This window comes from Larimichthys crocea, chromosome VII, assembly GCF_000972845.2.
Source record: "Larimichthys crocea isolate SSNF chromosome VII, L_crocea_2.0, whole genome shotgun sequence".
Classification (NCBI taxonomy): domain Eukaryota; kingdom Metazoa; phylum Chordata; class Actinopteri; family Sciaenidae; genus Larimichthys; species Larimichthys crocea.
This window is the reverse complement of record NC_040017.1, coordinates 22,603,549-22,628,381: the sequence shown is the minus strand read 5'-3', so window position 1 is coordinate 22,628,381 and position 24,833 is coordinate 22,603,549. Positions and strand designations below refer to the sequence as shown.

Below are 24,833 nucleotides of genomic sequence, written 5' to 3'. Positions count from 1 at the left end.
TGTTCGAGACTGCTTGGAGGAAGCAAACACACTTTATAGCCAGCTTTGTGTAGTCATGTGTATCGGGATCCACCTTGGCTCTGCTTCAGTGCACAATGCAACACAGAAGGGAGCTGGGAACTCCAGGGGCATTAAGGTTGAGGTGATGCTCATGGATGACTTCTCCATGGCCTCTACTTTTATGCCTTACATAAAATCTCCTCAGTGCACGTAAACAGTGGACATGCAACAGATTTAAGGGGGGAAAAAACAGAGGGCACTTGTTTTTTCAGAGTGTTATTTGGAAACTTGTTTTTTTTGGCATCCACAGTGAGTTTAGGTCTTAGTCTTATCTCGTTTACCAGGATTATTTATACTCTCATACTTCTTCCAACCCAACCTAAAAGGTTTACTGCTCAACAGTAAGAAAATGGGCCTTGCATTCAACCCAGATGTGATTTGAGGGGAGTTTAGATTGGATGCCCGCACTTGTGTTGCTACATAAAAGGGACACACTCAAACTGAAGCCATGCTTGGTATTCCCACTCACTGACCTGAAAGCAAATGATTGCCTCTGTGGAGGAAGATCTTGAGTGAACCAGATTTAGAAAACACATTTCCAATGCAGGACATACAAGCTTCTTTGTCCTTGGCATTGTATTTATTCTGCTGCCAGGGACATTCAGGCAAAGACGAGTCAGCTGCCATGCTGAAAGTTGTAGGAGAATGGCTCACCCAGTAGTGGACTGACTTCTGATCTGAAGAGATCACCATCCATTCGTTGCTATTTGTGGGATTGCTGGCTTATTGAATATGAGCAAGACAATCAATTAGATTTGAACTTTATGTATTGCAAAGATCCGAGGGCCAGCTGGGCTCAGTAAAAGTGTGCTGACGTCTGCTGTTTTAGAAAATACACTTGAGCACAGAATAAGGACAGGAAGTCTCTATTGCGAAATATTGTCCTGAAGATTCAAATCAATACTTGTACATGGTTGCAGTGCAAATCTGCATCTAGTTTACATTTACGTATTTCTTTCTATTAATCTACACCACAACCTGAATATTGCGCTGAAGACAGGGTGAGAAACAGTAAAAGGAGACGATATATTGTAATGTTTAGATTGTATATCACTCTGTTGTTTTCAACAATATCTAATTTCAGCTAACAGCTGTTTCTTATATACATAATCCTGTGCCACTGCTCCGTAGATAATATTCCCTGGTGCAAGCACCAATATGCAATTGCAACATAAACCCAGTATTTTGGCAACCAGTGTGTCCCAGCATTGATACCATTGATCACAAATCTATAACCATAAAACTGTCGTGCACATTTGCTCCTTGTGCGAGGAGAAGATTGTTGGGTGTGTTTGGAGTTGGACTGTGGAGGAGCGAATTGTAAAAGTCTGGAATGTGAAGCATGTAAAGGCAGACTGGTGTTGATGCTGTGTGTAGCCAGGGGAGACCTTTCCACTGACAGTGACAGTAACAGGCTATGAGAAGGTCAACTCATGAAAGTCTCTGGTGATTGTGGTTGTAATATTTTGTCACAGCGAATGCAGTCTTTTTTTTTATTTTTTATTCCATGATCCATTTTCAATGCACTTCCCAGATGAATACTTCCATCTCAAACTATTATAAGTATTGATCTTCAATTCTTGTGCAATCCTGCCGTCACAATCTCAGAGTGAATGCTTCTTCAGCATATGATCAAATTTCACATTATTGGGAGCTCAGTTTGTTTAACTCTTAATGCTTAAATAACTTTCAGAACATTTACTTTTGCTTGCACCTAAATCAGTTTAAATTAATGCACTGCTTAGATTTCTAGATGTCTAATAGTAGATTTACAGATAAAAGCAACTGCTACCAGAATGAAAGAAAATGGGTCATTTATGCTCTTAGTGTCTTACGTAATGAACACTGGGGCAATGATTTATGAAGGGAATGAGATATTTAGTAAGATGAAGAAATGGGAGGTTAATTTACTTAAGACATTTGCTTAAATTAGTTATTTAACAGAATTACTTTGTTCTGGCAAATCCAACTAATCAAAGACGGTAAGGAGGCCATATATTTATCTATCTGATGGGTTTGTGGCTGGAGCTGCAAGTTTCTGTAATACTTGGTAGAGACTTTTTCTCTGAGGGAGTAGTCTGATAAAACCAAAAACATTTACACACTCATTTTAATTTAATTAAGTGGCGTATAGTAGACTGTAGCCCCCACTCCCCTTTACCAGATCAAACAGATCCCTTCCCCCATGGAGGTGTAGTGAGAGATATCACTACGACCACAACCGTTATCCACCCCCTTTGTCTTAACGGTGGTCTGTGGCTCACATACTGTATACCTCCAATTAACAGCTTCAAAGGTTGTCAATGAGGAGCTAAAGGGCCGTAAGCAGGATGTGGTCTGGTAGCACCTCAGTTGTGACCCTGTGGACAAGCAAATTGCTGGCATAGATGATAGGGTACTGTGTCTGTCTGTCTGTACTCTGGCACAAAATGACAAAATCTGTAAAAAGAAAAGTGGAAAAAAAGACAAGTATTGTCATCAACACTGCATCTAACTGCATACATTTCTAAGTGAACTTTCATATCATCTGGACCTCTTATATCCATAGATTAATGTTATTAGCGAGTGCATAGTAACTAGAATCAACAGTCAATAGAGTTACTTACTGGTTGCCAAACAATGTGGGGAAAATATGCGGAAATATCTATTTTTTTAAATAAAACCTAATAGATTTAATTTTAACCAGTGGCCATAGCGGCATATAAATCATTCTTAATTTTATAGAGCGGACAAAAGGCTTGTTGATCCAACAAAACCTGCAGCATCTGTTGTACACAAACCCCATACTGCTTAAACACCAGCAGAAGCAGTGACCTCTGCACACAGTGGTGCCCTGGAGAAACACTGGCAGGGACAAAGGTGCCACCAGGCTAAACAACACCAGCTGCTGCACAGCAATAGGCTCCAAAATCAGTGCCTTTTTAGATTTATTGAAAAGACCACAGCTTACTATTAAAATTGAATGGAAAAAATTGCAGCAGGTCTAATAAATACCCGTGTCAGTTTTGAATAATTTAAATGCGCTTACTAACTCACTTAATTCTTCCACTTAGCTGTCACAAAAAATAGATGTCCTGCTTAACCCATTAAAAAACTTAGAAGTCAAACCACCAGTCTATATACAGCATCTACCTCTACCAGTGCCTGCAGCTGTCTTGTCAGGTCTCAGGCCAGCTGTACGGTTATCCATTGTCCTGCTTGATATGTGCTGGCATCCTTCTGAAGGCTGTTCTACCATAACAAAGTCCCTTTTACACAAGACCACCTGAGCATCTCTTGCCACTACTTTTATGAAACATGAAATCCATGCTACAAATGAAAATAACTGGGTAGTTTGGCTTCTATGTTGCCTTCCAGTTGCTGATGAAAAATGGCAAATGTCAGCAACGACAGTAGAATTACTTACCAGTATTACTTTTTGACATTTTAAATAAGTTAGTATACATCTTGTCTGGATGAGACAAATGCTGGCTACCCCTTTGTTTGTGTCTTTCATTATCACTGAAAGCCCCCTTTTTCCAGCTGTCTGCTATTCAGGGTTTCTTGGGATACAGATCCAAGTCAGAAAAATACTCTTTGGCTCTTTATATAGTTTTCAGTTGAGCTACTAAATGAAGACTGGAGGAAGTACTTGTCTTGTTCAACATCCCAAATAAATGCTACTCTGCGCGGATGTTTCTCAATGATGCGAAACATTTTGAAAGAGGATGCAAGCTTTTGTTGATGCTACATTTCCCTCTGACATAACAGAATCTTAAATACAGTTGAGCACACTCAAGAGCAGAAGATGAGTCATGGGAACAGGAGATTTCTGTTCGGTACATCCGTTCGCACAGAAGCATGTGACTCTATAACGGCAGGGATATGTGAGGTGTGTTGAGTGCAGTCTCTCAGTGGTAAACCCCCCTCCACACAACTACCTGTGTTATTATCTCCAGAGACTGGAGCGTTCAGATTACAGGGTTTTGTGTTGGAGCTTGTAACTAGTCAGATTAGTGCATTCTTGCCTTTCACCAGTGTAGTTGGGTTAAACGACAGGAATGTTTTTGCAAGAGTCAGAGCATCCAAGCTGAATCATTTGTCAGTATTGTATTCTAAGATGAGACCAGCAGCTCTCTATAGCTTGCTCTGTGAGTTGGCCGGTCACGCCACAAAAATTTCCCCACCCTTTGGCAGCCACAGATTTAGTCCTGTGTGAATTTGCCATGGAGGTCATTCTGGTTTGTGAGGTTTTTTGTGTGCAAGTGTCAACGCATGAACACATGGATGCATGCAAGCATGTGATCACAGCTATTACAAATTCACTTTTGCTTTTTGTGAGTATAGGAATGTGCGACCAGGTGTTTTACACTGTCAGTAGGTTGTTGTTTTTAAAGTCCATAAGTCATATTTTGGCTGTGGGGCAAGAATTTTAACCGTTTCCTCAAAAGACACCAGCAACTTGACATTTTTGTCCTTTGGGGATCTAAAGCAGAGGAAGAGCAGGTGGGGTTTAGGACAGTTCCTGTTCAAACAGGCCCAAGTATTTGTCAAATATAAGCTCTGCTTTTAAGTGGTCTTTAATAACAAAAGGACCTTAAATCTACATGTCACATATTTCAGGGATGACAAAATCCCACAACACATGGAATGGAAATCTGAACACGACTCTCTGAAAACAGTTTCACATATCATCGACATTGTTGTGAAATGGGGTGGTTCTGGCATAAATCAGAATGTGTGACATTTATGTCCCGATACTGTCATGCAGATTAAAGTTCTAGATAGCATTTTGTCAAGTCTTCTTACCATAAATCCAAATATTGGCTACAATCTGTAACATTGTGAGAATGGAAGAAATATTACAACTGTCATATAACTCTGTATCTGACAGTTAATGCATGTTAATATTTTGAAAATGCATTATCCAACCCATCATTGCATTACATACTGTGCAAAGTATGACATTTTTAGACATTTAGTAGTTTTTTTATTTTTTTATATCCCACATTGGGTAGTGGATATTTGCTATTCCCAAATCTCTTGAGATGAGACGTGGATGTACATAAAGAAAAGCTCATTTAGAAGCAACTTGATGCTTTTCATGTTCTGGTGTTCTGACTGTTTAACATCTTTCCAAAGTGGTGTAAGCTGTGGTGAGTGTGTGTGCTTTTCTCTGAAGCCATTGTGTTGCCAATCTTGAGTCACAATAAAACTATTCTTTGTGATCTGTGGGTGGTTGGAATCTCTTATGATTATGTATTTCATTAGGGGTTGTAACGGATAAATCCTCTGAGACTTGTGCTGCCCTGTGCCCTTCTGTAGTCTGCTAGGAATGACACATTTATTCAGATCCTCACTGCCAAATCTAATCAAATTGTTGATTTATTTAGTTGTATATAAAATATGATTGTGAATATAGAAGACAGACATGGGCACTAACTTACTAATGTGTGTTAGCAGGTATTTCTAGAAGACCACACTGGCTGTTCCTGGGGATTTAGTGCTCTAAAACGTCTTTTCCAACCCTGGCATTTCTTCCTCATGTATTAATAAAGAGCCGATGATGGATTCTGTGCACCAGCAGCATTGCAGCTTTAGAGAATATAGTGTTGGGGAAATTGAGGCCATTATAACCTTGTATTCAGATATTCTGGTAACTCAAAATCCAGTCAAATGGTATATCTCTGTATTTCAAAATGGCATGCTTTATTAATGTATACATTTTTCATCTCCATGCCTCTTCTGTATTCTTAAAGGCTTTAGTAGAAATCACTATATTCAGGTGGAATCACTAATTTATTATCTCTTTGAAGGAGGGAAATTAGGTTGCTGATTCATCATGGGCCGTACTGCAAACATAATTTTTCTGTATCCAGAGCGCTCTCTCTCTCTCTTTTTGTTCACTCAAACTAAAAATGATGTTTGTGGCAGATTGAACAAGAAGCTGTTTGTGCGAGAAAGGGCAGAGAATGTATATGTCAAAGCAACGGGAGGTTTTGTATGACTCCACCAGTGTTGCAGAATGAATCAGCTATTCTCGTTTATTAAATATTTTGAATCATTTTGGCACGTTCAGCGATCAACTGTTATTTCAGGCCTGCCCGAATGAGGTTGTGCTGTAAAATCCAAGGTCACTGCACAGTTTGTTGACTAAGCTGCACTGACTGAGGACACCACATCATCTGCTGTTTAAGCCCGTCATCTCAGCTTGAAACAGTGTAATTAATTTCTGGCCAATTTCACATCATATTAACATTCAAACTACTGACAACATTAGCAAATCGGGCACAGCAACATATTAAAGCTCCCCTGTAAATAGCAGACACTTTATGCATTAATACTGACTGTTAGATTCTTGTAGGGGTTTATTTTACTGTGTTTACAGTTTTATTAAACCCCCGAGGCCTCACAGACTTAAAACACTCCGGGAAATTTGTTTCTCTCCGGGGATGACATCTGCAGAGATATTAAACTTTCACCTTTCACATACAAAAATAAAAAAATATGGCGAGTACAAGGTGGAAAAGGAAATAAACCTAGAACAACCTCCTGGTGTCATATCTGTGCTCGCGTTTTTTTTGTATGCATGTTCGTGTCCCTCAGTAAATCTCGGTAGTTGTAACGAGTGCCGTTGCATTTCATAGTCCTGTCCCTCTTCCTTTTCTTTTCTGTTCTCTTCCTCTACCAAAAAGGATCGAATGAATGAAACGGTCAATAAACTGCAGGGTGAGGGGGAAAATTAATGGACTTCCATCAACATCAAACATTGTGCATTGCAGTATCAGTGAGGGCTGATGAGTGAGCAGAATGAAGGCGAAGGGAGAAACATGAGGTAGAAAAACCGGGTCAGCTCCAGTTTATGTAACGTCCCCCTTCAAAGTGAGCTTGAGTGCATGCAGCAGCAGAGGGTTCAGTTCCCACTCATCTGCGTCGGGTATACGCAAAAAAACACTGCACCCCCCAGTGGGTCTGTCCTAAAAGGAGGGGGACTCACATCAGGGGGAACAATAGCAGCAATGTGGTTAGTTAATCTTCTCTCCCATCTGTTAATGGTCCCAAGAAGGACTAGGACCTTTTTTGTGGAGCAGGCTGTCCAGCCTAAAGGCAGGTAGATGGAGTCCCACCCCTGCTCCTAACCTACTCTAATGCAGGAGGTAGCGTTTGAGTACGGAAAACAACACTACATGGACAGTTCACTTCAGCTCTGAATAACTCGTGTTCACTCAGGCTGTTGAAATGCTCATATTGACATTATATCCCCTCCGCTTCACACAAACCCCTCTGCATGTTGAAAGAGGATGAGTGGAGTGAGGGCGGTGTTTATCCAACTGGCTTGACCAAAACTGGCTCCTTTTTTTTTCTGTGAAGTGAATGATGAAGAAGCAAAACAAAAAGCCAAGATGGAGTTATATTTGCACCCCTGTTCTGCTTTTTATTTCAACTCCTCAACTTATTTTTATGACCACCATCAGTATTTTCAGTGCACATGTCCATGTCACTTTGCAATTTCCTACAGAGACTGCACTTAAGGAGTATAAAAGTACAAAAATAACTAAACAATTACAAGTATTTTTGATTTGTGAAAGAAAGATGAATGCATATGACGTGTTTCATCTTGAGCCACTTTCTTAAACCTCTGAGTTGATCTTCCACTTAAAGATTGTGCAACCTTAATTTGATGTAACTGATTTAATTGATGTCTCTGTCGTATACTGTGATTCAAGTCATCTGGATCAGTTTTGTCCCATGGATTATTCTCGGCGAATGTATGAATGCATGAAACAAACAACTCTAGTTTATAGTGCTTACAGAAGTCTTTAGACATACATTTGATATGGTTTCTTACCTGGATGTCTGTTTTCAGAACTTTGTGGGTCATACCAGCAGCTGAAGGACCAAACTGTCTGAAGATCCAGTGACAAACAAAATGCCAGAAAAATCATTCCAGTCCTGCAGGTAGGTTAACATTCATATTTCACATATTTTTGGTTACAGAAAAAAAAATATTATGTTTCTCTTTTGGTTGGGTGTTTTGTTTATTTAAGTTGTCCTCTTCTGTTCAGCCTCTGAGTCATGGGAAATGTCGAGAGCCAGAATGGGGACCATGCCCTTTACGGTAACCAACATGGCTATTTGTCACGTAAGCACATGTCTCGGTCTCTTCGCATCTCCAACAAGCAGTCCAGACGCTCTCGACATGCCTCATCAGGGAAAATAGAGCACAGGAACTCTGAGACAAGCACGCGATCAAGTAGCACCCCCAGTATCCCACAATCCCTGGCTGACAATGGCCTGGAGCCCTTCAATGAGACGAATATTCTCCCAGACTTTGGAAGCCCTATTTGGGTGGACCGTGTGGCCATGAATCTGCGGCCTGTGTCCTTTCACAATGACTCGGCCAATCCTTCTGTGCACATGAATACAATGCACATTACCCTACCTGGCCCCACTGCAGAGGAGGTGCAGGAAGAAGATGTGTACGCGGGTGAGGTAACGTACCTCCAGAAAACTCAGGACGGCTCCAAGGAGACCGTCAGCTTTAAGAAGAAGAGGTCAAAATCTGCAGACATGTGGCGAGATGACAGCCTGGAGTTCTCTCTGTCCGACCTCAGCCAAGAGCACCTGACCAGCACAGAGGAGATCATAGACACAGCCACTGAGAGGGACTTCACTGACTGCGATGGCCACCTGCAGTCCAGCCCCACGGACTCAACCGACAGGGCGAACTCCCTCGATGAACTATACAGCCAGAAGAACCCTGCTCGCCAGCAACCCCAACGCCGCTATGCCAAGTGGCACGACGGCAACCGGGCTATCAGGGAGGGAGAGGACGATAAGATGCTCTCCCCGTCAGAGGAGGATGGGAACCCCTACGGTGCATACACGCTCCCCTGCCGGCGCTCCCACTGCCTCTCTGAAGGTCTGAGTGGCCACCAAGCTGCCATGTGTGCCAGTATGCAGGGCAGGAGGGCACAGACGATACAGGTAAGATTGTGCTGATTTGATCTGTTTTTGTTTTTTTTGCACCACTAATTTGGTGATTTCTGTTTTAAAATTAAAAGGAAATGTCACAACTCCCTCATGTTTTTTGGACAGAGTATGAAAAGCTGTGCAGATTCTTAATGTAGCATCACCAAGACAGCTACGCTCATTCATCCTCCTCCCTATTGTGTCTGAGTGTTTCCTCTGCTACATTCACCTCAGATAAGCTGCTGAAACAGATTAGAGAGAGAGAGGGAAAAAAGAAGCTTTTGTCAGGGGAGTGATGTGTTGTTTCCTGATGAAACTGTTGTTTTTCTCGGGAGAGGAGGCTGTGATGACAGGGGAGGGAGAGCTTGAAGTCACTCCCTCTTTGAAATGCCTCTGTCTTTTGTTATGATAATCAGGGGAGGCCTGTGGAAGAGTGTAACAGTAAAATCGTGTATGGTGGCCCTGTCACTGCGGGGCACTGTCAGCCCTAGTGAATGGAGTTCTGGAGCGCATGATTGGGTCATGTGACCAGATGGAGATACCGAGCTCGGTGTAACCCCCTTCATCTCCCAGGAGCCTTTTGGCCATGTGGGTAGGAGAGGGCAGACCCTGCGGTGCCACAGGGAGGGCAGACTGTACTTGCACAATAGCAGACGCTTTGCTGTTACTAATTCATTTTGAGCAGAACCTCAGGATTAAGCAATCCGTGGACTTTTGTTAGCCATCTGTAGTCACAGTTTTTGCAACATATTTACTTTTAAAAGAATGGTTCTACAGAAACGGCTTAGTTGTCAGTCAGGGTAGGAGTTGTTGACTGCCTTTTTTTCTTAGTGATGAAGATAACGTGGGTGCCATGCCGTCTCACCTGTCTTGTGCTTCTACCACGACGCAGGATGTCACAGCTGGGGAGGGCAGCGAGTATGAGGACAGTGGCATTGACGGGGTGACAGCGGAGGCAGAGCATCAGTCCAGACGCTACAAGACCATGTCGGCCTCCTTCTCCGTGTGCTCAGCAGCCGGCAGGAGCATGTTCGCCGGCAGCGACAGTGGCAGCAGCAGTGGCGGAGGGGCCAGCGAGTGTGTACAGGGTGTGTATGAGAACTTTCGTCAAGAACTGGAGATGAGCTCCTGCCAGACGGAGAGCTTGGAGGAGGCGGGGTCCGCCCTGAGTGACGAGCAGAGCACTATGAGCTCCGCCTACCAGTCTGACCCTCTGCTCAGCGTTGCTCAGGGGATGGTGCGCAAAGCCGGCAAGCTTGCCGTCAAGAACTTCCTTGTACATAAGAAGAATAAGAAAGTGGAGTCGGCCACGAGGCGCAAGTGGAAGAGTTACTGGGTTTCCCTGAAAGGTTTGTTGCCTTGCACGCTTTCAAAGCATCCATTACATTTACAGTTAATTCAATAATCTCAGTATCAATAGAGCTCAGTCAACAGAGTGATCATCTTATTTGTTTTTTTGCTGATATGCAGTAGCTTGTGCAGAAATATTTCTAAGTCAGCTAATCTTAGAAAACCAAACCTTAATTCAGGCATTATGCAGTCCTCATTATCAAATTTTATGCCACTTGACTGAGCTTGAAATCAAATCAGTACTCTAATGATCATGATGCCTTCCTCGCTGATAAGTCAGCCATGCTGCACTTCTTAATGTCGGCCACTGGAGAGCAGAATTAAATTGCTTGAGAAAATGTGGCTTTTTCAAAAAAAAAAAAAAAAAACTCTAAGCACCGTTGTTATTCTTTCTTAGAAATTAGAGCCATCAAGTGTCTGTCCTGTCATATAATAAATATTATGTTGGTTTTCCAGGTTGCACATTGTTCTTCTATGAGACTGATGGGCGTTCAGGGATCGACAACAACAGTATTCCCAAGCATGCCATCTGGGTAGAGAACAGCATTGTTCAGGCCGTACCAGAGCATCCTAAAAAGGACTTTGTGTTCTGTCTGAGCAACTCCCTGGGAGATGCTTTTCTGTTTCAGGTAGGAGAATGCTTAAATGTCATCTGGTCTGTGAATAATTGCAAAATCCTCCATGGGCAAGCATTACCTTGACCTATATGTACTCTTGTTTTCTCTCCGCTCATGATCTTTTAAAGTCTGATTTGCTGTTATAATTATCAGTGAATCAACACGACGCAAGTAAAGAGCTTTTTACTTTGAATGTCAAGAGGCTGGTTTGTTGTTTGACCTCTGACCTTTTTTGCTGTCTGTCCCCATGCAGACCTGCAGCCAGACAGAGTTGGAGAACTGGATCACAGCCATCCACTCGGCATGTGCCACCGCTGTTGCCCGCCAGCACCACAGAGAGGACACGGTGCGCCTGCTTCGTGCCGAAATGAAGAAGCTGGAGCAGAAGATCGACATGGACGAGAAGATGAAGAAAATGGGAGACATGCAGCTGTCTGCTGTTACTGACAGCAAGAAAAGGAAGACGATCCTGGATCAAGTAGGTTTTATTCTTCTTTCTCACTTCAGCTTGTCTCTCCGAGTTCCCACAGGTTAGGCAGTTGTATGTGATTTTTGAAAGTATTATTCTCACTGAAATAGTCATGTGAAAATTTAATGATATTCCCAGACTTCCTCAGGAAACCATTTAAATTTCCCATGAGTATAATAAAAGGTTTCAACATTGTACGCGTTCATCACGTTTATTTGACAGCATTTTAAATTCTTGTTAATGCAGATTTTATATTTCCCATTTATTTCCCCCTGTTTAACAAGTTATCCTTAAAGGATAATGTCTAAACATTAAATTGTAATATTAGACAACAAAAAGGACTGAATAGTGTTCTAAAGGTTTTCTTACTGCTCATGTTTACATTTAAGATTAGTTTATAGGGCAGAATATTTCATTGCAACACCATCCAAAGTGAAAGGTTTTACTGCAGTGTCACTATTTTTCTCCACCGGAGTCCTAATTTCATTCAAAACCAACCAGTTCACCTATTTTAAACATTTTCCGAGCTGGTAAACAACATATCAAGCCAGGAGGGATTTAAAAAAGGTCACAGACCAGCTTTGATTTGATGTAATAAAGCAGCAGAAAAACTAATGGGAGTAAATCATCAACACAAGAGCCTCTTGCCAACCTCCCGCTGCTACTCTTTCTTACTGATGGCACGACTGTTCAGAGCTGCTCCAGGATGAAATTCCTCTTCACTTTAGACACAAACCACGAGCACTAAATGAGTTTTTCCATTCATACTGGTCCACGGCTATAGCTTTAATTATTATTATTTTCAAAACAAGTTATATTGTTTTGAGTATCACATGTAAGTAGGTATTTCAACATCTGTATCCCTAAGTTGTTCTGATACAAGAAACCTGATATCAACAGGAAAGCAGGGAGACGTCTGAGGCGGATTAAGTAACGGACCTCAGGGCTATGTCACCCGGATCTTGATGTTACACGCCTATCGGAACAGGATTGCAGTTGGCACTAATTGATAGCCTGCCATTCTATGAATTAATTACAAAGCTCATATTATCTTTAATAGGTTTGTTTACAGGGAAGGGCGATCAAATGGCCTTTGTTTGGTTAGTTAGGTAGTGACTGGTTGGAGTAAGTCTGTTTGGCAGTGTCAGGTTTCACATTGTGTAAAGCTGAATGGATATAGGCCTGCTCCTTAGAAAGCTGAAATGCTCCCAGCCTCTATCTGCCAGTGGAATGTGCAGTATTGTTTCTTTCTCATCTCTGGGCTACTTGGCAGTGATACAGGGCCCTCCGCTATGGCGCTGGCCGCCTCTTTGAAACACTAGTGCAGGACCGTGACTGCGAGGGGACGGCCCAGTGAATAATCACAATGTCCTGCTCCACTGCCCCAGTAAATATCAAACCATTAGGAACAGAGCACAGGTTGGCAACACTTGAGCAAAGTGTTATAAGGCCTTCTGGGGAACGGAGCAAGATGCCCCCCGTCTTGGTTTAAAGTTGACAAACAAGTGCCTTGATGAATCAACTGGATTTGTTGTTGTGTCCTTCTCACTCTGCAGATCTTCTTGTGGGAGCAGAACCTGGAGCAGTTTCACATGGATCTGTTCCGCTTCAGGTGCTACCTGGCCAGCCTGCAAGGAGGAGAGCTTCCCAACCCCAAACGACTCCTGGCCTTCGCCTCTCGCCCCACCAAGCTGGCAATGGGCCGACTGGGTATATTCTCTGTCTCGTCCTTCCATGCACTGGTAAATATCGCCTCTCTTTCTTTCTTTGCATATTTAATGTGGTGTTATGAAGTATTGTCATAGTATGCTTTTATATAATATGTTAGTTTTACATGCATTTAATTAGAGTCTTCACAAATGTAACTGAAACCAGTTAGTATTTGAGGGACAAATGTCTTGATCGGGCAACATCAGCTGCACAATCTGTATCTGTCACAGGTAGCAAGCCTTTCAGTTATAGGCTGATCTCAGTGAACACAATGCTGACCTTATATTTAAAAAAAATTGTCATCACAGAGTACATCTGGTGACGCTGCTGGTAGAGCAGTGCATTCCAGAAACTAAAATGCGTAGTGCCAAACCACGTTTTTCCAAGATGAACTGCTATTTTGGAGACTGGGTGTCACTTGGGGCATCTGTTTGGGCGGTTTTGGTTCAGTTTTGGCCTCCCACTACTGTACTGAGGTTATGTACAGCTAAAAAAAACAATGCTAGTAGAAGAAAACATCTATTTGATTTTTTAGATACATGTTTGCAGATCAGCGAGGTTCTTTTTTTTGTTTTCCCTTGACACCAACGCAGTGCTGTAGAGCAGATGGGCGTTTGAGCTGCAAGATAGCAGGCTGGGATGTCTAACAAAAGACACTATCTGACAGCTCTGCCGTCCTTGTCTTTTTTAATCTTTCCTACTGTTGTACCACTCTGTAATTTGCTCATATCTACTTCCATGAATATCTGTATCAGCATCACGTCCAAGAAGGATGACGAACCAAGAAAAAGACGATGCATGCCTGCTCCTACATGCACAGTGCTTTTTATGTCCAATTCAGCATGTTTTTTTAGTAGGTTATAGGCTAGTAGAGTAGCCTAGAGATGCCAGGTTGTGTAATATTCTGCATTTGTGCTATATATGTCTTATTCTGTTCTTATTTTTCTATATTTTTAATTATTTATCTGTACTTGTATATGTCCTTGTGCTGCTATACCACTGGAATATCTCCTCTGGGAGATCAAAGCATTCTCGTATCACGTTAACTATTTATCATGAAGGGGTCTATGTGACCGCTTTTCATCATATTTAAGTAATTTACAGAGATGGTGAAATGCTTCTTGATCATTGATAATACTCCTTTTCTCTTTGTATTTATAATATATAAAGTAAGAATGAATGTTTTCCACACAATTTTGCAAAATGTGATGTGACATGAGTTCAAACGGATTGCGGCCTGTGTTTTATTTGGTACGTTTGAGCCCTGGCTGAGTTGTTCTGTTATTGCAGGTGGCAGCTCGCACAGAAAATGGAGTGAGACGGCGCACACAAGCTATGTCTCGTTCCTGCAGCAAGCGCAAGAGCAGGTTCTCCTCTCTCTGGGGTCTTGACACTACCTCAAAGAAAAAAACAAAAGCCCATCCCAGTATCAACCAGGTCTGTGAGGTTTTACAGTGTTTTTAAAAGTTTCAAAGCAATCAATATAACAGCTTGGCCACACAAAGATTATTTTAACTTTTCCTTTAAACATTTATCATAAGTTCTTCTGAAATTATGACCACTTGACCTTCTTTTTGTCCCAGCAGGTCTTCGCTGATGGCGAGGAGCCAGTGAAAAAGCCTGTTGATGGCATATATGTTGATCCTGCCAAGGAACACACAGTAAGGAGCAATCATTATCTGTTTTTTATGCATTTCATAGTGAGGTCTAGGTCAAATGCAAGACACTGATGTCAATTAAATATTATCACTCTCTGTATCCTTAGTAAGTAGCAGAGCAAAGGCCCAAAGGTGACAACTATAATGGCTACACATTAGAGAGTATTCATGTTTCAAAGAAATGTACAGTGGTATACTTAGAGCCTTGAAAATGTGCTCTGCTCTAGCCATTCAGATTAGTACTGGTGAGAGTGATTTGTGGAGTGATTAAAACATACTAATGGAATTATCACCCATCATAATTCAACCAAACTTAGTAAAGCAGTAATACCTGTTTACATCGTAATACAATGTATTATACTGACTAAAAAAAATCAATTTAATGTCTCTCTTTGAAGAAAAGTGAGGATGGAACTGTGAAAAGCCTTCCCCGGCCCAGCACGGAGAGTGACATCTGGGTCCCTGACCACCTCACCCCTTCATGGGTGTGTCTGCCAAATGACCAGCCGGTGCTAACCATCATCCAGCCAGGAGAGTCTGTATTGTGTGTTCTCGAAACCATCTGCAAGGTAACAGTGCCCAGCCTCAGATAATCCAATCTCACCCACAGTTCACATGCAAACGACCTTTTTTTTGAAAAACGAAAGCCACTGTCTGGACTCTGATAACATAACATAGAAATCGCAAAGAAAGATAAAATAAATTAGTCTCATCTCTAATTCTTATTTGTTGTTGAGTAAAATACTTTATAGCTTTGTTAATCTCTATTTCTATCAATAAAAAAAGTCACTACTGTCACACTTATGGTATTATTAACCAATCCCCTTTCTGTGTTTTTGCCTTCATCTCACAGGCTCACCAGCTCGATCCAACCAAGCACTACTTGCGACTCAAATTCCTTATTGAAAACCAAGTGCAATTCTACATTCCCAAACCAGAAGAGGACGTATGTGACTTGGTATGCAACTACTTGCTTGATCTTGATCTTAATCGTTCCGTCTCTTCCAGACTTTTCAAGGTTATAAAGGGCAAAATGATTTAAGGAAACTAGTAACTGCGTTAGGTGTGAGGAATCACAATATGGAGAAAACCACAGACCATCAGAGATTCCTTAGTTGTGAATTATTAATAGTCTAGCTTTTGTATTTCTATCCTGTGGATTTCATATGTTTTTCTCCAGAGGAACACCTGCCTGCGAGGGCCAAATATAAGTCTATTCACAGAGAGAGCCCTGATAAACAATATCTGCAAAGGCTTTTGTATTTACATAATGTAATCATGATATGTCTTAGACCATTCAGCGTCAAGACTGTTAGCACTGCTTTGTCCAAGAATACAGAAAATTAACGTTCTCTCTCTCTCCGTGCTGTCAGTAACCCACCCACCACAACATGAATAAAATAGGCCATTGTTTCATGATTTTTATAATAACATCTTTTTGTTCTTCACAGCTTTACAAAGAAATTGAGCTCTGCTCCAAAATAACAAAAGTAATCCAGTTTGACAGAGACGAATCCTGCATGATTGGTTACGGTATGAACCATTTAAATTACCGTTATAAAATATATTTTTTTGTTTTCAGTTAAGATGCTGTAATGAAGTAAATGTCAACAATTTTATATGTGGTGCTGTTGTTTAAAGCATAACTCCTCTTCTCCTATATACATAGATTTTTTTTTTTCCCAGACCATTTCCATTTATACTGCACGAATCTCTGATGTGTTTTATATAAGAGTCCCCTCTCCTTCTCTCTCCTCCTCTTCTCGCCTCTCTGACTCTCCTTTTCCTCCTCCAGGTTTCTCCATTTCTGTCGTGGAGGAGGACGGAGTACAGCAGCTCTACATCACTGATGTGAAGGCGGGCGGATTAGCCTTTGCCAAAGGTTCATTACCCTTCATTTCCATCAGATGAACTCCCTTTAAAGATTCTCAATCCGTACCTGTCAACTGATGAGTTACTGCTAGAGGGGGAAAAAAATATGTGGTGCATTAAACATTCCTCTGTTTTGTTTTCAAAACAGATTTATTTTTTTTCTTCGAGGTTAGAAATGCATTAGTGCATGTTTCTCAATAGCCCTGGAAGAAAAACACTGCAGCTCTCAAGGGCGTTGATTACTATAATCATAACCACGCTGTCTCTCACTGGCCTTCGTAACAGGGCTACCAATGTGAAGCAGCTGTGGTGAGGTATCGTGTTCAGAATAGTCCTTCACAAAGTTAGATGGCAGAGTTTAGCGATGTCAAAATGTCATGCTGGATCTGGTGATAGTTTCTGCGGCACATCGAGTGTCAGCAGCTGAGGGCATAGAGGAGAGGGTCATGATAGGCAAAGAAAAGTAAATGAATCTAAATGAATAATGGACTTTTGGTTTGGTCTTTTACAAGAACATCATCATATCATCTTAATCATGAGTTAGTCAATGTTGAAATGAGATAAATTGTTACCGTCTTCTAATGGATACTGTTTATCTAGTGCATGGATGCATGAGAGGCAGTTAATTGAATCAAAGCTGATGTTGTTCCCACTTTGCAGGTCTAAACGCAGGGGATGAAATACTTCAGCTGAACGGAAAAGACTCTCACAGTCTGAACTTCTCTGACATGAAGGCAGCATTCTCTCAAGCCTCCCTGGCTTTAACAGTCAACACCCTGCCATCCGTGGACCGCCGTCAGCTCTGCTACCTGCCGCCACGCCGCTCAGATGCAGAGGAAGATCTCTACACTGATATCTTCTCCCAGAGTCAAGGTGAGAAGACACAAATGAAGTCCATCTTTATATTTGTGTGTCCTTTTACTCTGTTTAAAGCTGCATTGGGCAACACGGCACATAACGGATCCAATTAAGATAGGATATTGAAAAGCTGAACTCCAAAACTCAAATTTCCAGAAAGTACATGACCATATGGACAGTATGGTCATGTTTGCAATATTGTTCAGGAAGCTGGCCTGTATTTACTTTATAACAAAAGACCAGAGGGTCAAATAGACCAGAGAAGTAAAGGTAAGCTTTGATTTCTCACTATTTTTCTCGCTAGTGTCCTCAGTGACACCAATTTCATATATGCAAACATGGTGAATCCACAGGGACTCAATTAGGGAGAATAGGAGTCTCTCAGCGGTGTACAAGGGCCTCACTTTGTGGATTAGTCTGACAAGGTCGGAGTGTTTTACATAAATGTCTTGAATCTTAATAAAAAATAACAAGACAGGAACAATATTTCTCATTTACTGTATGCTGCTTGTGAAAAAAGCCTTCAACTCATTTAAAAAAAAGAAAAGAAATTCCTGTAGAGCATTTCATGAAGCTCATCACGCGACTGTTTTTGTTTGTTGCAGAGGAGATCCTAGACGACGGGGTGGGACTTTTGCTCGAGAGCTCAGGAGATAGTCTGGATGACGACTCCGAGATCTTCAGTGAGTTTGAGTGCAGAAAGGTAAGAGCCCGGGTTTATTTGTTTGTGAATTCTGGTTGAGTACAACTTCCAGAAAACATCTGACAACACATCTTTCATATTCTCTGTTGGCACCTGTTCTTGTTTCCTGCCCTTGTCCTTGCCCTTGACAACATCCCCCTCAGCTCTGTGTTATTATGAAAAGAGCACTTAAGAACAGTTTGCTTCGCCACCATCTGTTACTGGCTCGCTTCATCTTGTGTAGCAAAGCGGAGTAGTGTTTATGTAGTTAATATATTTCATGTTAAATCTGTGATCTTCAATATAAGTCTGCATCCGTTTTCATGATATACAGCTGATGTAGTAGCTTCTGACATAAAGCCAGGGGGACTTATTAATATACACCTACAATGCTGAATGAAGTATATCTTATGCTTTAGAGACTCAAGGCAGGTATTCGGTTTGAATGCAACAGCCAAGTGATGGATGTGCCTTTGATTAAGCTCGTCTTCTAATTGCTTAATTATGTGTGATGATTTGGATCGGGTAATAAATGGAGGTGTATCCATTTAAACTCTAGAACATTCAGCCTCAATTTAGCAGGAGAGGCAAACCTGAGAATTCTTCTTATTTCCTTGCCTGTCTTGCCAAAGACTTTTGGCTGACAAAATGAAGAAAAAGGTGAGCCTCATAGTAAGAAAAAAAAAAAAGATAAAAGCAGTGTTATGTTCTTTTGGCAATGAGCTGGCTTCAAAGGATAAATGTGCTCCTGCGCATGAAATCCTGAATAAAAAGATATCTTGTAGATTGGTAGACAGTCATTTAATTGGTGTTTTTCCTGTTTAATTGTGCCTTTTTTTTGTGTCTTTCATTTTTTTCTCTTTTAATGTTGACTGCCTCTCCTCTGTCTTTGAGGCTACAAGTCTGCTTTTGAAAAACAAAGGAAGTCTGTATTATTCAGAGCTGATTGTTTGAAGATGAATCATTAGGTTACAGAGTGCAGCCTTTTACACAGATTCGTTCGTTCAGAACTGAGTGAAGAGTTACGTCCTTGTATCTGAAATGCACCAATGATTTATGGAATTGCACCACAAGCTCTCTAATAACACAATCATACAAATGTGCTTTTTGTGCCGCACCATGATGACCTTGAACTCTTCCAAAGACTTCTGACTTTCATGAGTAAATGACCAATGACCTCTAATCTAACCCCTGCAGAAATCATTTTTATGTGTTTTGGAAGTGAACAACCTTTTGTCATTGCACTAAAAGGGAAAAAAAAACATTTTAATACTTACACCATGTCATTTGCGAAACCGCCTCTTGTTCTGGGGATACATTTAAATAACCAGTATCGTTAGTTGTTGGGCTTTAGTGCCAGAAATTTTAAGCATGGTCTTCTTCCCAGGCTCATCATTTGGTGCTGACTTTCATCAGCTGCAGTGAGTGAAACTTGAAAAGGCAATTGCACAATTTTCTCCACTGGCTGTAGGCTCAATAGACAAGCATGCAGTTCAGTTGTAAGACATTTTGTCTTCTGAATAACAGCCACAGCTATACTTTGCTATATGCTACCGCTGTCATTCTCTAGACGTACAAATTGGTGCCCTTTTTTTTTTTAATGAGGATGTTGTGAAGATAACAAAGGGAGGATTACTAAGAGGACACACCAGAGAAGTAAGCTATGATGCAGTTACAGTTACATAAGTCCTGGAATACAGTCAGCGATGGAGGGCATCTAAATGAGAGACAATATCTGCCGGTATATCTTCCCTGTTTTCAAGTTACTGATCTGAGCCATGGGCATTTTCCAAGCTTGTGAACTCATACTTCATTTACTTATCATTAAATACATTTTGGCATGCCTGGACATTTCCCGCCCTTCATTTTCTTCCTGCAAAACATCCCGCACCAGTCGTTTCTGCATTCACCCTTGTCTGCAGCCTGCTCCTTTTGCAGCTTCCCTCTCCCCGTCACTCTCCCCCTATTTCTGAAATCCTGCATTTATATTCTACTGCGGTGTGGCTCACCCAGCCAATCCTGCTCCACTGCAACCTTGAGGAGGAGACTCCCTTCCCTCCTGCTTCTTTTTGCTTTCTCCCCACAGTCTGGTGGATTATCAAGACTCATTTACAATGCTTCTGGAGTTGGCCAGATCTTCACACTCACACTGTGTGCCTGAGTTCACCCAGCCTGTAGAGAAGAGAGGGAGGGAGAGAGCAAAGACGGCAGAATATCAGTGACAGAACTACAGCAGACTGAAGGCGAAAAAGAAGGGGAGTTGGAAGGCTGTGAGCACTGGTGGGCGGAGAGGAGGAGGCTGAGCAGCTTCACTCATCCTTCATCACAAGCACTACAGCACCTTCTCCGTTTTTTTTTTAAAACCGAGGGCAGACAATAAGGCTGAGAAATGTGTTAGAGAGGCACAGTGTAGACTTGACTTTTTCCAAAGCCAGGAGTCTTTTTTTTTCCTTCTGGCACTTAAACTGACGCTGACTGTCCACCTGCACCTGGCTATGTCCGTCCTGAAGTGGAGCAAGCACAGCAAGCGCTCCTCAGACTCCATCTATGACGTGCTTCATCTGGTGAGATTCCTTCCTTGTATTAATTTACTTTACCTGGCTAGCTCTTGGCTATGGCGAGATGCTCTGGTGTTATTGCAGTGGAAGTGAAACACCTTTCCTTTGCATTTACTTCACACCTCCTCTTGGCTGCTTACAGACAGACAACAGGAAGCTGTGAGTCACCGTTGTGTCGCAGAGTTGCCCCATAATCACCAGAGGGCTCAACAGGATGCCAAAATAAAACACTGCATGAAGGAGCTGATTATCTACAGATTTGACTCGGACTAACTTGGACTTAACATGACTTTGACGATCTACCCCGACTGTTGTTGCAATGACCCCTCTGACTGTTGCAGAGTTTTCTGTCTTGGCACCATGAGCTGTGATCTCAGGCATGTCTCTGTTTCAGAGGGCAGACAGGCAATCTTCTCCCTACTCTCCATCAGTGCTGTCAGGCTTAGAAACAGTTTTTAATCTATATTTCATTTGCAGTGGGGGAAAAAAAGCTTGTCTCTGGCATCTTGCAGTATTACCCACGTCAGCCTCTCTCTATCTACACATTGTTCTTTTTATGTAATATTGAAGGCTTTGCACCCCTCCTCCCTCCTCTCTTTTCTTTGCCATGTCATGACTGTCCATGCAGCCAAAGCTGCCATGGTGTTAATTAGCCTACAATGTGAAGAATATGACTGGACTGTGACTGTCTTATTAGGCTCAGTAAAACTGGCTGAGTTCAGTTGACGAACTGGACAAGAAAGAATGATTTAAATGTGTACTGCTGTTGTGTATGTGTGTGTGTGTTTTGTAACATCTTTGTGGTGATACTGCACTTAATTTTTTTATTTTTAGTTTTACGGTTGAATATACAGTATCTCATCACATGATTACTGCAGGAACAAATACAGACATGATCTACTGACTAAAACTGTTGCGACCAGGCATGTCTTTATGGATGGTTATGGAGGAAATTTTAAATCTGTTTTGATTACTTATTTTTTTCATACCTAATTCTGCTCATGTGCAGAATTAGGTATGCTATACATGCATTTTTTTTTACATGCTATACATGCTTTTAAAACCACTCTATATCCAAATGGTTTTGTAAATGATAGAGTAAACCCATTATGTGCATATATACGTACGGAAGCTCCAACACTTTGAATCGGCAAAACCACCAAATGCCTGTTGGAGCATCGCTTTCATCAGATTTAGTTCAAAAGCATTGGGTGTAAATTGCATTTGCAACACTTGCACATCCCCAGTTGATCTGGGAGGCGCGTGATTGCTTCGGAAAATTGTCAAGAGGAACAATTGTCTGTCGTGCCTCGCATGGATGTGTCTGGCTGATTAGATAACAATGCTGATAACCAATGTCATTTGAGAAGCTGCATGGCTGTCGCTCCATAACAAAATGTTCTTATCCCGTATCTTAGAACATTTAGTTAACCATTTAACATATACAGCTGTTTCTACTCCTCATACCCACCATTGTAATTTACAGTTAAATTCAATGTTTAATACATATGCAAATCTTTCAGTGCTAAGTAATGTCTGATATGAAGCTGTTTTGATGCTCTCAGATGTCTAAACTGATGATAGACTAGTAGCTCAGATCTTAATTAAGATTATTCTGAACCAGTTCTATCCTCTTCAGCTTTGTGGAGGCTATATTATTATTATTTCCCAGAGGAGCTTATAGGTGTGACAAGATGAACTGCTTCTGTCTGGCCTATAAAAATTTATATTATCAACCAGAGACTTCTCAGCTCTCTATTATACATTCAGTGGCATCAATAGGTTCTAGTGGTTACTGTTATGTGGCCATAACTGCTCGCTCGCTGCAACTTTCTCGGGTTATTCTTTATGTATCCACTCCTTCCTTCATCTATTGAATTGTTTCCCCATAAAATGAAGTGCAGGTTTGATGGGCATGGGATAAGTGCTTTTTGTTTTGTGTTTGTATTGATGTAAAAATGAGGCTGCCTGTTGCGATCAGAGTAACTGTATTAGTTCAGCCATTTAGGCTGTTGTTGACTGGGGTCTATTTTTGGCCAAAATGATAGTCTAATGCACATCAAGGCTGGTCTCCACGGCAACACATACTGTATGTGGACAGTCACTGTTGTGTGTGTATATTTTGATTTCTTCGAAAGCGATGAATCATTAAACCACCTATCCACCAGTAGGAGAAAAACACCAGGGAAAAGAGGAATGTGAGTGAAAGAGAGGGAGGCGGAGAGTCATTGTTATGACAGACTGAAAATAGACCAAATTAGTGCAATGATTTTTTTTATTTTTTTTCCCGAGCTGCCTCTCTGCCTCTTTCCAGCCTCAATCTCTGCACAGTCATGAATCTGTGCACATCAGTGGGTGGAAAGTAACACCTGCAAGATACTATTTGAGGTGCTGCCTCTGTGCAGATTGGTCGATATCTGGATTTTATTTCCTTTGCCTTCTTGTTGAAATTGCATAATACGTCACATCACACTTTTCCTTCTGTCTTTTTTAATTTGCAGAGTACGGAGCAAGTCGCCGCTTTCTGCCGCAGTCTCCATGACATGAATCCCTCGGAGTGTGTGTCCTCTTCGCCTAGCCCGGACTCAGCCTTTCCACCTCCTGCAACTCCACGACAGCTCTCTGATGCAGACAAGCTCCGCAAAGTCATTTGTGAACTCGTGGAGACTGAACGCACCTATGTCAAAGTCAGTATCACTCTAAGAGGCAGATGGTCTTTGCTAGCGTGCATGTGTTCCTCCTGTCGATCGATCTGTGTTTCTGTCTGCCCTGGGCTGTGTTAGCCTTACACATTACCTATTCCACATGACCAATCCATATTTATCTCTGTGTCCCAGGAGATATGAGCGGGACACAGCTGTGCCCTTGCCTGGATATTGCCTAATCTTTCTCTGCCCAGTATAAATCTGGCTCAGTAGAATAACTGGGTTAGAGAGGGTATATAATGAGATAATGTCAGTGTTATATAAAATGTTATACCTTATTACAGGGGCCACATATATAATTATTATGGAAACAGTATTATGAGTGATAGATGGTGTATTGTAGAACCTTCAGAGGGGATTGTTGTAAATATTTTTTTTGGACGATTTGTTTCAATTACGCTCAGTCAAATGGACATTGCTTTTGTGTGTCTGTGTGCAGTTTGTAGTGGTGTGACTTGGCAGTTCAATTGATTTTTCTAAGATAGTGGTAGACAAAATAATGCCAACACTAAAAGAAGAACTGCCCACAAATGTGATCTACTTGGCTATATCTGACAAATATTGTAGGCTCCATTTATTCTTCTTGGATAGTTTCATCTTGTAACGCCTCTGCTGTGCAGTATGTTTAGTGCGTTGTCGTTGTTATTTTCAAGACTGCTCCTTCAGACATTTTGAATATTTTTCCTTTTTAAACCAAGTTGGTCAAAAACAGGAAGATGTATTTTATCAGCATCTTGTTTTGCTCTGACAACTTATACCCACACACCGATTAGCAGGCATTCAAGTTTGTATGATTAAGATATATTTTAGGCTAGTGTTCTTTAGGGCCAATAATTAGAAAGTTAATAGGAGGTTGATCGAGTTGAGAAATATGTAAATTACACTGAAATGTTTTGTTAGGCCAGCCATCCTTCTTCGGAGAAATTAGATGGTCTATTTCCCTACTTTCTTGGCAGAGCTACTAATTAATCTCAAAGGCTTTTGACAGTTCAGCTTAGGCAACCGTTTCCGTATAGCTCCCATTTCCTCTTTAGTGCACGCATCCACCATCGCTTCGGTCTTTGATATTAGAGGGGCCCTCCTGCACCTTAATCACTGTTTTGTTATTATGAATATTTATGCCTTATTTAAAGCTGCATGTTGCTTGTGTCTGTATTTCACCTAATGACTTAAACAATCCTGAATTTAAACATAATTCACTCTTGTCTTGCAGGATCTCAATTGCCTCATAGGGAGATATTTAACCCCACTGCAGAAAGAGACCTTCCTAACCCAGGATGAGGTATGTCAAATGTTCCCAGTGAGCCTTTGAGGGGTAGTTGGCTTTTAAATGGCAACACCG

At 41.5% G+C, this 24,833-nt stretch overlaps 1 protein-coding gene across 5 annotated transcripts in view; it reads left to right on the top strand.

Annotated features, from left to right (window-relative positions):
• tiam1b (TIAM Rac1 associated GEF 1b) overlaps positions 1 to 24,833 on the top strand; it is a 40,879-nt gene that overhangs the window by 11,299 nt on the left and 4,747 nt on the right. For 2 of the 5 annotated variants that reach the window (XM_027280074.1, XM_027280075.1), the window contains exons 2-17: positions 7,907 to 7,998; positions 8,106 to 9,027; positions 9,905 to 10,361; positions 10,819 to 10,991; positions 11,233 to 11,457; positions 13,005 to 13,190; positions 14,449 to 14,595; positions 14,742 to 14,819; positions 15,215 to 15,385; positions 15,670 to 15,774; positions 16,268 to 16,349; positions 16,612 to 16,698; positions 17,349 to 17,561; positions 18,152 to 18,249; positions 23,288 to 23,473; positions 24,705 to 24,773. In XM_027280074.1, coding sequence (XP_027135875.1) covers positions 8,116 to 9,027; positions 9,905 to 10,361; positions 10,819 to 10,991; positions 11,233 to 11,457; positions 13,005 to 13,190; positions 14,449 to 14,595; positions 14,742 to 14,819; positions 15,215 to 15,385; positions 15,670 to 15,774; positions 16,268 to 16,349; positions 16,612 to 16,698; positions 17,349 to 17,561; positions 18,152 to 18,249; positions 23,288 to 23,473; positions 24,705 to 24,773 — 3,189 coding nt within the window. In that variant the 5' untranslated portion in view covers positions 7,907 to 7,998; positions 8,106 to 8,115. Of the gene's footprint in view, positions 1 to 7,906; positions 7,999 to 8,105; positions 9,028 to 9,904; positions 10,362 to 10,818; positions 10,992 to 11,232; positions 11,458 to 13,004; positions 13,191 to 14,448; positions 14,596 to 14,741; positions 14,820 to 15,214; positions 15,386 to 15,669; positions 15,775 to 16,267; positions 16,350 to 16,611; positions 16,699 to 17,348; positions 17,562 to 18,151; positions 18,250 to 20,393; positions 20,793 to 23,104; positions 23,175 to 23,287; positions 23,474 to 24,704; positions 24,774 to 24,833 lie in introns of those variants that run through there. The other 3 variants (XM_027280076.1, XM_027280077.1, XM_027280078.1) reach the window with 3 other exon arrangements.